This window comes from Corvus moneduloides, chromosome 4 (assembly GCF_009650955.1).
Source record: "Corvus moneduloides isolate bCorMon1 chromosome 4, bCorMon1.pri, whole genome shotgun sequence".
In the NCBI taxonomy this organism is placed as follows: Eukaryota; Metazoa; Chordata; class Aves; order Passeriformes; family Corvidae; genus Corvus; species Corvus moneduloides.
The window spans coordinates 49,294,653-49,307,792 of record NC_045479.1 but is presented as its reverse complement, the minus strand read 5'-3'; the positions used below and the strand labels follow the sequence as shown (position 1 = coordinate 49,307,792).

Here is a 13,140-nt window from a genome sequence, read left to right as displayed (position 1 = left end):
TTTCTTCGCTAGATTCAAAGCCACAAGCAACCATGGACTAAAAGGCTGAACCTCTGTATCAGAACTGTCTTTTCCCTTCCTCACCCCACCCCACCAGCAGTTTAACTTTGACTCAAAAACAGTTGTTTTATATGCTAAGGGAAAAGGAATATTTCAGAATATAAACCTTTTTCAACTGAGAAGTTTGTGTGTTAAATTCAAAACGGAATGTACTCAACATGCAATCATTGTCACCAATACTAAGCAAAAAAGGCAAATATTTTTTAGTTAACTGCTTATTTACCATATTCTACCAAAATTATCTAGGAAGACCTCTTTCTGACTTGGCTGGAAAAACCCACACACCCTGGCCAAGTTTTCATAATGACCTCCATTACAGGAATTCAACATCGTTATTAAAAAAAAAAACTAAATGAACTTTTGCCTGTTGCTCATGGGTACATCCCTTAGAGTAGCACAAAAGTCAGACTGCTGACCATGCCCTGAAGACCGAACTTCCTGTAAAAATGGTGCACTTGGTTTCCTGAAAGGAAGCAAAGCATAAGCTGCTCAAACAATAGACAAGATAGCTCTGATATCTGAGTGACACAGTTACAAATCTGTCCTGTTAGAAAAATACAGTGCCACATCATTGACCAACAACTACAGGCACAAAAATTCAGAGAAACAAATGCACTAACTCAAAGGAGAAAGCATCAGATTAGCTGAAGAAATAGATAAATTGTCTTAATGGGATGAAATTACCTGTAAAACATTTTTCTTTCATTCCACAACGGAGCTAAAATTCTGATTCTCCACTCTGTTCATGAAGCAAGATATAATTCCCTATGAAACTGTTGCGTCCAAATGATATTAACAGTAAAATACTAGTTTTTATCTCTAACATGCAGATAGGGATTATTCTCATTCCAACATGTTTAAAAGCATTCAACATTACCTGTGGAATTATTTTCATTCTCTATTAAAAATATTTCTTTCAACTTACAAAACTATGCAATTTGACCCGCTGAAGTTTAATTGGTTCACCTTTTGTTTAAAAATATTTTTAAGTAGCATTTGAATTAGAATTTAGCTCCATGCTTTGAATCGTTGCTTCTTGCAACACAGATTTTTTTTTTAAACCATTTGTTTTATTTAGAAGGCATACTTCTCTTTATTCACAGAAAAAAAAAAAATCCTTCTGCCCACTAATCACAATTACTTTTTTTAATGGAGTGCAGAGACAGCAGTGAAATCTGTGCTATGTCAGTATTATTCACAATACTGAAAAATGCCCATTTATTGATTTTAAAAACGTTTTGTTACAAGGTTTTGCAACAAGCTGAAGGATTTCACAGAAAAGAAACAGCATTTTAAGTGAAAGCATTAGAATTTATCTACTTTTTTTTGTCATTTTACAGTTCAGGAGCTTTAAAAAGTCACAGCTGAGACAGCAAGCTTCTCTTACCCAAAAAGATCCAACATACAGCATAGCATAGATAGCAACTACATCAAACACAATCCTTGCTGCTTATGTAAGCCTTCAGCCACACAAAAGCACTCATGGCATCAGCAGCAACAGCAGCACCTGACCAGGCTGGTGATGGGTGAGCCAAACTGCTGCCTCCATCCCCCTGTGCTATGCAGCCATTCCCTGCAGGGTAAACATCTTGGCCTCACTTCTTGCATTTCTTGGCCCCAAACAAAAACACTTAGGAAACCAAACAACTTAAACAACAGCTACAGGGACAGAACGACACTGTTTTTAATACTACCTTATCCACTCTGCTGAAAAGCCTGCCAATCTGCCATTTTATTTGCCATTTGGAGTTAATTCCAGCACCCTTTTCTGTCATGTTCCTTCAGTATAACTAGCTACATTTTACTGTGCCATAATGTTTTCTGAGGCTGGTAGAACTAACAACTCACAATGGGAATATTTCCCTACCACCTTTTATTTAATTAGCATTATGATAATCTAGTCAGAATTCCCTGTTTCTGTACAGTGAGGTACTGAGTAGCCAGACTACTTGAAAATCATCAATATTTTATTTTTAAATACATCCTTTTTATTGGCATTCCCAATTTTCAGTCTTTAACTTTTTGCTTTTGTCGGTAGCTACAAACTAACACAGGTTAATTTTTTTTATTTTATGAAAATTTAAATCACATAATCACATGGCTCTAGAAGCTGATTTTCATAGTGTGTTGTAAAATTTAACAGCTGGGGTTTTTGCCTGAATTGCACAGCATCTTTACAAAATGTTTAATTCACTGTTAATTCTCCAATAGTCAGATTACTCATGCTAACAAGAAGGTTCATTGCTACTTAAAAACCAGCTTAAATGTTGATGTTAACACATAGATGCTGAAACAGGCTTTTGTACTGAAGCACTTTAAAATATTTCCAGTCAGCCTCTAAGCACAACCTTACTCATTGCTTACAGGTATGTCATTGTAATGGAGAAAGAAGCAGGGAAAAAAAGGACTGTTCAACAAACGTAAGAAAAATAGGAAAAGGGGGCACCAGAGAAAATGATGCTAACAGAAAAAATAAAAATGGCTTGGCGTCAGAATTATTATAGGGATGGGTCAGTCTTTTCTTTAGTCAGTCTTTTGCTTTATAAGACCAATATGGGAAAGAGGATACAGAATAATTTATTAAAAATGGGAACAAACCTTCAGCATTCTTCCAACTTTGACTCCACCATATCACTGATACACACCCTTTACTTTCTTCCAAAAGTACCCTAAATTCTAAAGAATTTTTTTTAAATCAATACTTTGAAGTGCCATTCCATTATAGCCATCATGAAATGCACTTCTAAGTTTTGAAAGCAAAGTGTATTATTCTATCAAAACCCTCCCTATTCTATCAAACATGCCTTCTCTCCTTTTCCATAAGGACCTGTTCCAGAAATATTCAACCAAATATTAATAATGAGACCTGAACTTCTTGCCCTATTCCAGCTATCACAGCAGAATCCCTGGTGTGGATGCAGATGTGATAACAAACAAAAGCTTTTGCCAGGCTGTTTTCTCTTGTTCAAGGAGGGAGCATAGCACAGCAAATGGGATCTTGCTGTTCTTCTCAAAATGTTAGAGTAGCAGATGCTCTGTAATAATGCAAACAGTCAAAACCAAATAGTGATTTACTTAAAATTGAGTCTGTCAACTAAATTGTAAGTAAAAGATTCCTCAGGCAAAACACTATGCTACAAATGAGAATCAGAAAATCAAGTGGACAGAGACAGGGACATCAAGAAGACAGTCAGAAGTACATCAAGAAGAAGTACATCAAGTAACAGTCAAAGGAGTGGAACAAGAGAAGTAACAGATAAAAAAAGGTACCTTTTACTAGAATTCCTCCTTTAAGAAGTGTTGTCTTTTTTCCCCTTCCATATTTCCAAAGTTAAACACTGTCTTATTTGTTGTAAATACAAAACTCACACTAGTTGCAAGTTTCCAGGATTTCATCCAGCACAGAACAGCTTACAGAAGGGCTGTACAGAAGAGTCTCATGAAGCACGGAGATCTTTACAGCTACTTCAGCTGCCTTAATGTACACTGCCAGTTACTTCATAGTGTGATTAGCTGAATGATCTATTACTATACAAAAATATTTACCAATACTGATTTTACATTATAAATATGATAGTGACTCATCACTAAAAAGTCATCACACATTAAAAAGAATATATATTGAGGTAGGGAAGTACTTCACAAAGTAATAGTTACAAAGTGACATGGGAAATACTAAATGAGATGGTGTAATTTGATAAAATCACCTGTAAGAAAACTAAATGTACATTATTCAAAGCTAGCTCTGTATCCCACCTCATCATCCAAATACTTTTCTGCATCACCTCTGTGAAAAACTGAGTTTGATCCCTCAGACAAGCTTTTCCAGGCAGGTTAATCCCAAATTTTCCACCAAAACTTGATTTCCTTCATTTTGAAATTTTAGCAAAAAGAGCATTGTTCACTGATCTCCTGTATTCCTGAATTGTACAGACCTAAAAGATGTTCCATTCTGGTTTGACACTGCCCTTACAGACAATTCTGGTCGGCATAATAATCTTTCACTGCTCTTCTGTCAAAACGTGCATTTTATTTCAACTCGCAACTTATGGAATACAGTCAAAATATGCACCTGTCCTACAAAAGGAGATGGGAAAATGTAGATATCTTCTAACTGGCTAAGAGGTTTGATTTTTGAAGCTGTATTTCAGAGTTACCCATACCTGAAGACAGGCTTGCCCGTGATCTGTCAAAGAATGGGCAAATAGTTTATGCTGTCAGTAGCAAAAACTTGCCCTGAAGGTCAAATCTGACTCATAGGCCATTTTTTATAGGTTTGCCTAACAGTTTGCTCTACTTGGCTTGTCTCAAAAGCAAACTTCTTAACATTTTATGCAAACATTATACAACCTTAAGTCTGAGCTATAAATCAATAAAACTCACTTAAACTTGAGGAACCTCTGCAAGAGGAAATAGCCTCTTAGTTGAAATTCTTCTGTAACTAACATTAGCATTGCTAAATTTTCTCCAAACATGTGTCATAATATTTATAGTTCAAAGCGAAAACATGATAATTGAGATACTGCATAGCACTTGAGGGAAGATAGTTTAGAAGCAAAATTTAAGCCTCTAAAATTCATGGGTCCAGACAAACTCAGAATTTCAAAAGTTGTTGGGTTAGAATGCATGAGTTTGCATTTTATATAATCACAAACTTCAAGAGCAGTCTCCACCCAAAAATATGTTTCTCACATGCCAGAACACTACAGTTCATTCAAAAAGAGTTAAGGCTCAGGTAGTAAATAATTAATCATTCTCTTAAATCAAGCTTCAATATATCTGGAGGCCTACTTCATCAGTAAAATGATTTAACAAAATTGGTATTAGAAATAGCCTGAGTGACCACAGCTGTTTGACATTTTAATGTTTTTCAAAAGGGTCCTCTGGGTTTGGATTATGAATAATTTTTTAGGGGAAAACAGCAAACCACACTACGCAACATACCAATAGGTCATAAGCTCCTGTCTTTCCTTGTCTTTTATAAAAATTCCTTCAGGGAAAGGTACTTGTGGGTACTTTTGCACTATAGATATCATATTGTCAGAATGCATAAGAAGGAAGCTGTATTCAGACCTCTCTTTCCTCCTGTGTAGCTATATAAAGAAGAAAAATGTTTAACCATGATTACTTAGCTAAGGCTGCTCCTGTGACCATGAGTCCCTCCTCCTCTTTCACTTTTTTATCAGTAAATAAAAAATTCAAAAAGATTTTAAAACTATTTTGACTCTTAAATTTTGAAGAATTCATTTAATTGTTTTGATGTAAACACAATATACAGTACTACTTTTGAGCTCTATAAACCTACTCCGTGCTTTTCACACCCATGACAATAAATACAAAATTAAATCTAAAATGGGAAAAAGAGAACTTTTGCCATGGTTTAAGTTCATGACATTTTTGCCAGCGGACAGGTTCCTAAAAGTATGTCTTAGATGATGATACTTTCTCACACTTTGTAATTTAGTGTTTTCTTTGCTAAATATGGCTAACTAAATCCTGTTAGTACTGAAAACAGAAGACTGAAACAATACTGACTCATTGGTTTGGTAGTATAGTATTTCACATACAATGCAGTCGAGTTTTATTATTCTTCCTCTTTAAGGAACTACTACAAGCATATTCTACTTTTTCCCCTATATGAGGAACTAATCAGAAAAAGAATGTAACTGTTCTTTCCCATATAGGCATAACAGCATGATTAATTCTGAGACAGTACCAATACAACACAGGAAAATATTCTGAAATTAAGATACAATTTACTTCAGGCCCAAACACAGCAAGCAGAGCAATCTTCACATTACTTAAAGAATTTCACCTTTGTCTGGTACTGATGATTACTGCCATCCAAACTTCCTCAGCCTCAGACCATAAATTCAGATAATGTTTTGAGAGTCAGAAGTAAAATAAAACAGAAACTAAAAGGCTGCAAGTAATTCTGGCTATTAGTGATATGCAGAATACATACATCTATCTTACGGCCATCTGGAATAGTTTAAAGTTCTCACTGAAGTTTGACTACTGTACTGTAAATGGATCAACAGCAGCAAGAAGTTCATTTCTTGACATGGAGTGACAACAGAATATAAAAATTCCTGATCTATCTCAGTCCATCATTAGCTGCATTTCCTTAGAGCAATCAACGTAGAGTTGAAGGGAAGACGCTACACAGAAAACACTTGCACCTCGCACCAGCTCTGTTTACAAGGGACTACTAATTTCAGCAACACTCACATCATTTCACAGTGACATCTGTAAACACAGAATTCACAGGACCAATTAGGTTGGAAAAGACTTCTGAGATCATTGAGTCCAACATATGACAGAACACCACTATATCAACTAGATCATGGCACTAAGTGCCATGTCCAGTCTTTCCTTAAACATCTCCAGGGATGGTGATTCCACCACCTCCCTGGGCAGTCCATTCCAACATCTGATCATAGTTTCTGTGAAGAAATTCTTCCTGATGACCAATCTAAACCTGCCCTGGTGCAGCTTGAGACTCTGTCCTGTTATCGTGGGAGAAGAGACCAACCCCCACTTGGCCACCACCTCCTTTCAGGTAGTTGCAGAGAGTGATAAGGTCTCCCCTGAGCCTCCTTTTCTCCAGGCTAACACCAAAGACTCAGTCAGACTCCGAAGACCGTAACTGTAATGGTACAGGTATCTGTGAAAATCCCTCTCTGCCCAGGAGAGGGTAAAATGAAAATCAAAGGGAAAGGCTTTGGTTGTGCAACTCACCAGGCCCCTAAACAGGCCTGAGAAATTTTTCAAAGACTTTTGGAGGAGCTGTAGTAAGAGAACTGCCAGGTCAGGGGAGAAACCGAAGCAACACAGGCTAGTTCTCTGATGGGGAGAGGATTAGAAAATCTCTGGGACAAGAGTTCTCAGGGAAGACCTCTACTCCTCTATTACTTCTACTAGCCAGATTTCTCAAAGATTAATCTTTTTTAAAAGAAGGTTCTAAATATCAAATACTGTGCTGCTGTATAAATATTGAACTGATTAAGTTTTGTTCATTCATAGGTTAACAGATTTTTATACTTGGGTGTGTTTGGAACACTGTGCATAAATCACTTCTTTAACTAATAGAATACACTTTTCAAACTCGGTAATATATTTTGCATAATTTCCATTAATCTATTCTGCACAATTTCTGTAGTCACACACTGTTATGCTGCAAGAAGACTGTATTTGTCATACTTTCTAGCTTTGAAAAGAACCATTGCAGTTAACTCAAGCACTTTGCACTATTTTATAGACAGAATAAACAGGACCATTTGAAATCACAGCAATTGTAAGATGACTGTGCATCATAGAACAGACAAGAAAAGGTATCTGGATTAATATAAAACAAAACAAAGAATTCTAACAGCAGATTATCTACTTCTTGTTGGAAAAAAAAAAAACAGTTCCAAACACAAACAGTGTAACTTAAACTATAGAAATCACTCACTTAGCCAGACAAAGAAAGGAATCTCCAAACCTTAAAATTAAATAAATAATAATGTAAAGTGAAAAGGTCAACATAAAAATATAGAAAACAAAAAGATAAAAAATCTAGGTTTATATTTCAGAAGAATATAGTAAATAAAATAGTTGCCACAAGAACACATAAAATTGTTTGATCCCCACAGAGCTGAAAGAAGCATCCCTTTCTCTGAAGAACCACTCTTATCAGGAGGGTGTTCCATGGACAAGAAAGAGGCAATTGAAGCTAGAAAATGATGGATAGCAATGACCTTTCTATCTGTAAAACATGGGCATATTTTAGGTATTTAATCTTGAGAATTGGATTATTATTAATCAATTATTCATGACAATTTGAATCTATGGTAGATGTTTTTTGTTTTCTTAAATATCACATAGCTAAGGTTCTGCTTGAGAACCAGAAAGGAGATTAAATCCTCACAAGCAAATAGTGTTGAAGACTGGCATTTTATTCCCTCCTAAACATTCCTTTCCCTGCATAGCAACACACATTGAAGATAACCTAGTACCCCCTGCAAAAATCCTGCCTAAATATTCTAAAATCCATCTTTACAGCCTTTTTTTCTCTAAGAGGCAAAAAATATCCCATACCACTTCAGAGAACAAAGCAGAGCATTGTAGTAATACAGAGCAGCAAAAACTGCTATGGCTTCATTCCCACAGCTACAGGTTACCCTGATGCATGTTTTAACATGCACTCCTCCTCACTTGCCAACAGTGAGTGATAACAGAAGCAGAACCACTCCATTATGGGCCACCAGACCATACAATGAAAATAAGCAGAAGGTGTTTGCAGATATTTAAAATGCACTGCCAAAAAAGACAGCAGATGGGGTTATTCTAAAGCTCTTTTGAAAAGCAGAACCTCTGCAGTCAGAAATAAAATAAAAAATACGTGTGCATCTGTGAAGGGAAGGAAACAGGTCTCAATATTTTCTTGAAGAATAACTGTACTGAAAAATAGATGTATTTCCAACTGGGGGAACCACTATGGAAAGACTCTCACTCAGATCCTAAAACTGAAGGATATGGATAGCAGTTGCCACCTTGTGATGACTAAAACCAATTTAACACACATAAAATCAGCAAGTAACTGGCAGTTTTTCCTGTTCTCAAATACTCTGTTAAAAAATGTACACCTTATTCCTAGTCTAACTGAACTTCTGGACATTATATTGAGTTCTCCCTTTGTCTTGCTATAGTTGAAGAACTGTCTTACTAAATTTCTGTTTGTTGTGGTATGCTTCTTAGGGACTAGGCAAAGCCCCTCTTTACTCCCCTTGTTAACACTAAACAGATTGAATTCCAGGAGGTTTTCCACAATAAGGCATGTTTTCAACTACTCCAGTCATTCCTGAGATATTTGTGGTTCTCCCCTGACCCTTCTCCAACTGAACAGCCTTCCAGTTAACAGTTATGCAAGTGTATTCACAATTACGACAGAAAGGTAATACAACTGCTTTCTTCTTCTATAGCCCTTCTTTGTTTGTATGTCAGTATACACTAATCTTTTGATTCTCAAGCTGTCTTCAAAAACAATAAATTCCTTGGTTGAGGCTTCTCGTAAGATTAACCACTTAGCCAGGATATTATGAACATTTTCATTAATGGGGAGAAGGGATGCTCCAAAGGAGGTGGGGAAAAGGCTAATTCGGAGAAAATCTCTGGAGGTTAAAAAAGGGAGCTTGCAAAAAGGACTGAAAGGGCAAAGCAAGGTGAATGTAAAACATCTTACTGTGGAAAACGGGGGCAGTGTTTTAGTTTATTGATGTTGCCTGGTAAACTGAGTTCACAAGTGCAAATGAGAAATCATACATAATGAAGTCATTACAGGGGCTCTAACAGTGGACTTCGTTGTTAGTGTGCCAGTAGAACTGACTGATTAATCTAATTCCATATAACAGCAGGATAAAACAGCTGCAAACAAGGAAAACCTTGGAAATTAAATGCTGGAAACATTTATAAAGTAAAAGCTAATGGTAAGACAAATGGAGTATGTATCAGCTGTGGGGATGGAAAACAATCTGTATGGGAAAAAAGGAAACTGAATCACTAAGATAGTGGTGAACAGTTGTGAAGTACGCGCTGTCTAAAACAATTTGAAGAAAGAGTTTTAAAATATAGTGTAATAATCAAAACACTGTTTATTCCAACCTCAAACTTCTTTCACTATGCAACAGTCTGCAAACTTTAGTTTGGTGGGGTAACAGATCTGGTTGAATCAAGACCATTCTGAGCTACAATACTTATTTTTTACATGAAATACCTAAGTAATGTTTCTGATAAGAAAGCTTCTCTTTGCTGCACTTGTTCTAGTTTTCAAACTTACATTACTAGGTATATTGCGTTGTAAAACGTCTGCAAACTACAAGACGTATAACTGAGTCAAGCACTGTTCCTCAATTTTTAAAAGAACAAACTTCCCTACTCATAAGTCCCTCCCCCCCCAAAAAGAAACCACCAAAAAAACCCCAAAAAAACCTGCTTTGATTTTTGATTTCGTAATTTTTGTTTCTTCCATCTGGAAGACTTTATACTATATATATATATGTAAAAGTTACCTGAAGCAAAGAGAGGTTTGCATCATAGCATCTAATCAAATATGACTCATAATAAAGCCTCTACTACACACTTATTAAGACTAAGTGTTTAAGAAACTTACAGCTTTCAGCTAAACTTGCTTTTCACAAACTCAGAGGTAAAGCTACTCGTGGCTCCAGGCTAAGGACGGTCATGCACACTGGAACAGTACCTTTTACCTCTACATTTTATCCGATCTTTGCCCTGCTCCCTGTTCCTTTTTTTATATATAATTCAGCAGCAAATAACCCTCCCATCACAGAGATATAACTACATATAATCATCAAGTCACTTTACCAGGGGTTTCCACTATCTGCTGCAATTTCTACTATATGTTGAAAAAAAGATATCATTTCCTCACACTCCCCAGTGCAGCCACTGCAGTATGTCTTGGTGAGGAACAGATTAGAGGATGTACAGCATCACTCTGCAGTCCTTGGTCCTTCCCTCCATAGCTCAGGCATGCTGCTAACTGCTATGAAATAAATCTGCTTTCTCATGGGTTTGGGAATAAAGAAGCTTCTATAGGAAGAAGGAATGAGAAGGAGGCCATTCCAGAAGCAGAAGATGCCATACACACCTTTCCATATCCTCAAGATAACCACAAAGCAATTGTTTGTCGAGGGACAGTTAGGTCTAAAATAATAATCTTTCGGAACTAAGTAAACTCTCAAGGTGTGCAGGACAATTCTCCCTGTTTGTGGTCCTTTAAAAATTATTTTAAATTGTCAGATAAATATCTGGTAAGGATCTAGGTAACTATTCAATACATTAGAGGTGTAAGTATTTACTGGGATTAATTACTTAGAAAAAAAAGGATTAACGAAGATTTGGAAAGAATTTTAAATGCTAACACAAAGTTCCAGAGAAGTTGAATGTAAAGATAAGACTAAAAAACAACTATGCAAACTAATAAAACTAACGAAAAAACAACCTAAAAAGAAACAGATAACTGCAGCAAAAAATCACCAGTTTTGACAACAGCAGGCTCAGAAATATGAATTTACCCCACTTTCTACAGTATAGTATGCACTGTAAAGAGAGACTAACCCTGAAATGTGTGATCAGATGCCCTCAAGAGAGCTGGAGCACCACTCTGCATTTAGTCCATTTTCTTTCTGAATACACCCTATAATTAGAGAACAGTTCCTCATGCTGCCCCTCCCTTGAGCAACTAACGTTCACGCACTCACAGAATTTTAGAGCAATATTACCTCTGGCAGTGGACAGAAATATTTTTGCCTTAGGAGAGTTCAATGGATAGCATATGATCTTCAGTCCAACACAGGACAATAGGAATAATCTTGCATACCTTTTTATGTTTTAAAGCATACAGGACATACACTAGAAATGTGGACCCAAAAAAACTAATTTAAAAACTCCACAGTTTTACAGCATAGGTCTAAAACCTTATCTTACAGCATTCTTCTAGTTTTGAAAAGAATAACTACTTTAGGATTCAAAACTCTTAAAAAACCTACAGCTGACCAGTACTCAGTGCATCTGGAAGCAACTGCTTTCAGCATAGTTTACTCTACTGCTTACATATATGTATAACCTGGGAAACTGAGGGTGATGACACCTAGCACAGCTGCATGCATGCAGTACTAACTATAGTACTATTAATGATAAGAGAAGAATGCAACACTAAGGCTTTGAAAGCGTAGATGCTACAGAGGTCTTTACCACACTGCACCACTCGAATCACACCTTTCTTTATACTCGTTGCTTGTGCATCCTGACAGGAGTCAATCTGGGAAATAAATTCAGTAGATGTGCATTATGGTTGCAACACAATTGCATTTGACACACATTTAACAGAGTCAACAGGCAGTATCCCATTACACTGTGAAAGCAAGCCTCAATGGCAGCAATTTGCTCTGGAAATACTTACTTCTGATGAGGTCACCATCAGTGCGATTTCCCCAGATGGACTGCTCTTGTATCTCTGCTTGTATACTTTGATTACTGCAAGGCTGGTTTATGTCTTTATCTCCTGCCACAGTAGTCTCTTGGTCAGTTTTTCCTAAGTCAAAAGAGATTTCAAGATATTAGTTTCTACAGTACTTTTTCTCTATGTCAGCAAAATGAATTTTTGAAAATTAAAAGTAAGAGGGCATAAAATATAACTTGTCCTAGCATCCCCTTTTGTTTCCTTAGAATTAACTTACAATAAAGTTGATTTTCCATTTGTTTGCTGGCCTAGATCAATATAATTTCTCTTTAAGAAAGACTTTTAGTCATACTGTACCCAACTGTGCAAAATAATAGCAGCTTCTGTAAGGAATTATAGTGGGGGGGGGGGTGTTTTCTTATTTAGTTAGCTTCCACGAAATTTTCATATAAAAATTTGAATAGCTTTGTCACACACAAAAAAAACATTATTTTTTACCCACATAGTAATTTTACAAAATTTTGTTCTCTATTTTTTTATAATTATACACATAATCAAAGACAAATATAGTTGGAACTTCAAAAGTGATTAGTACAAAAAATCAGAAAAAATTATTATAACACAATTACCTATTTTTCATTTTAAAAAATAGTTTTTAAAAGCCACTGCTGATTAAAAGTCAACATTTAGCCATTAATGAAAAGTATTTCTTCTCTCCAAGTATACATAAGATGCAAGGAAAATTCCATAGTAAGGTTATTTGAGAGATTCTTCAGCTTATTTCACAATGTAACAGATATTGTTGTTTTGATGATTTTGCCAGTTATCACAAGCAGACCAGAATTTCCTCAAACCAAGGTAAGTGACGGTTTACATCTTCACTGTCATTAATGTTTTAATAATCAAAGCCACACACAGAGATCTTTTTGTTCTTGATTGCCACAGATTTTTCCTAGTGGCATTCAAGGAAACATTTTCAAATCTGGCATTACTTTGTTCATTATTCACAGCAACAGATTATCAGTTTATATTATCTTACTCAAGGGATCTGTAAAACACTAAATGTTTTCAGTCTCATGTATTTCTTTTTAGTATACCTACATTTATTATTTACA

The 13,140-nt window shown here is 36.0% G+C and overlaps 1 protein-coding gene across 1 annotated transcript in view; it reads right to left on the bottom strand.

The window, feature by feature from the left end:
* MDFIC (MyoD family inhibitor domain containing) overlaps nucleotides 1-13,140 on the bottom strand; it is a 50,549-nt gene that overhangs the window by 26,143 nt on the left and 11,266 nt on the right. Inside the window, exon 3 of the mRNA XM_032106083.1 lies at nucleotides 12,026-12,157. Coding sequence (XP_031961974.1) covers nucleotides 12,026-12,157 — 132 coding nt within the window. The remainder of the gene's footprint in view (nucleotides 1-12,025; nucleotides 12,158-13,140) is intronic.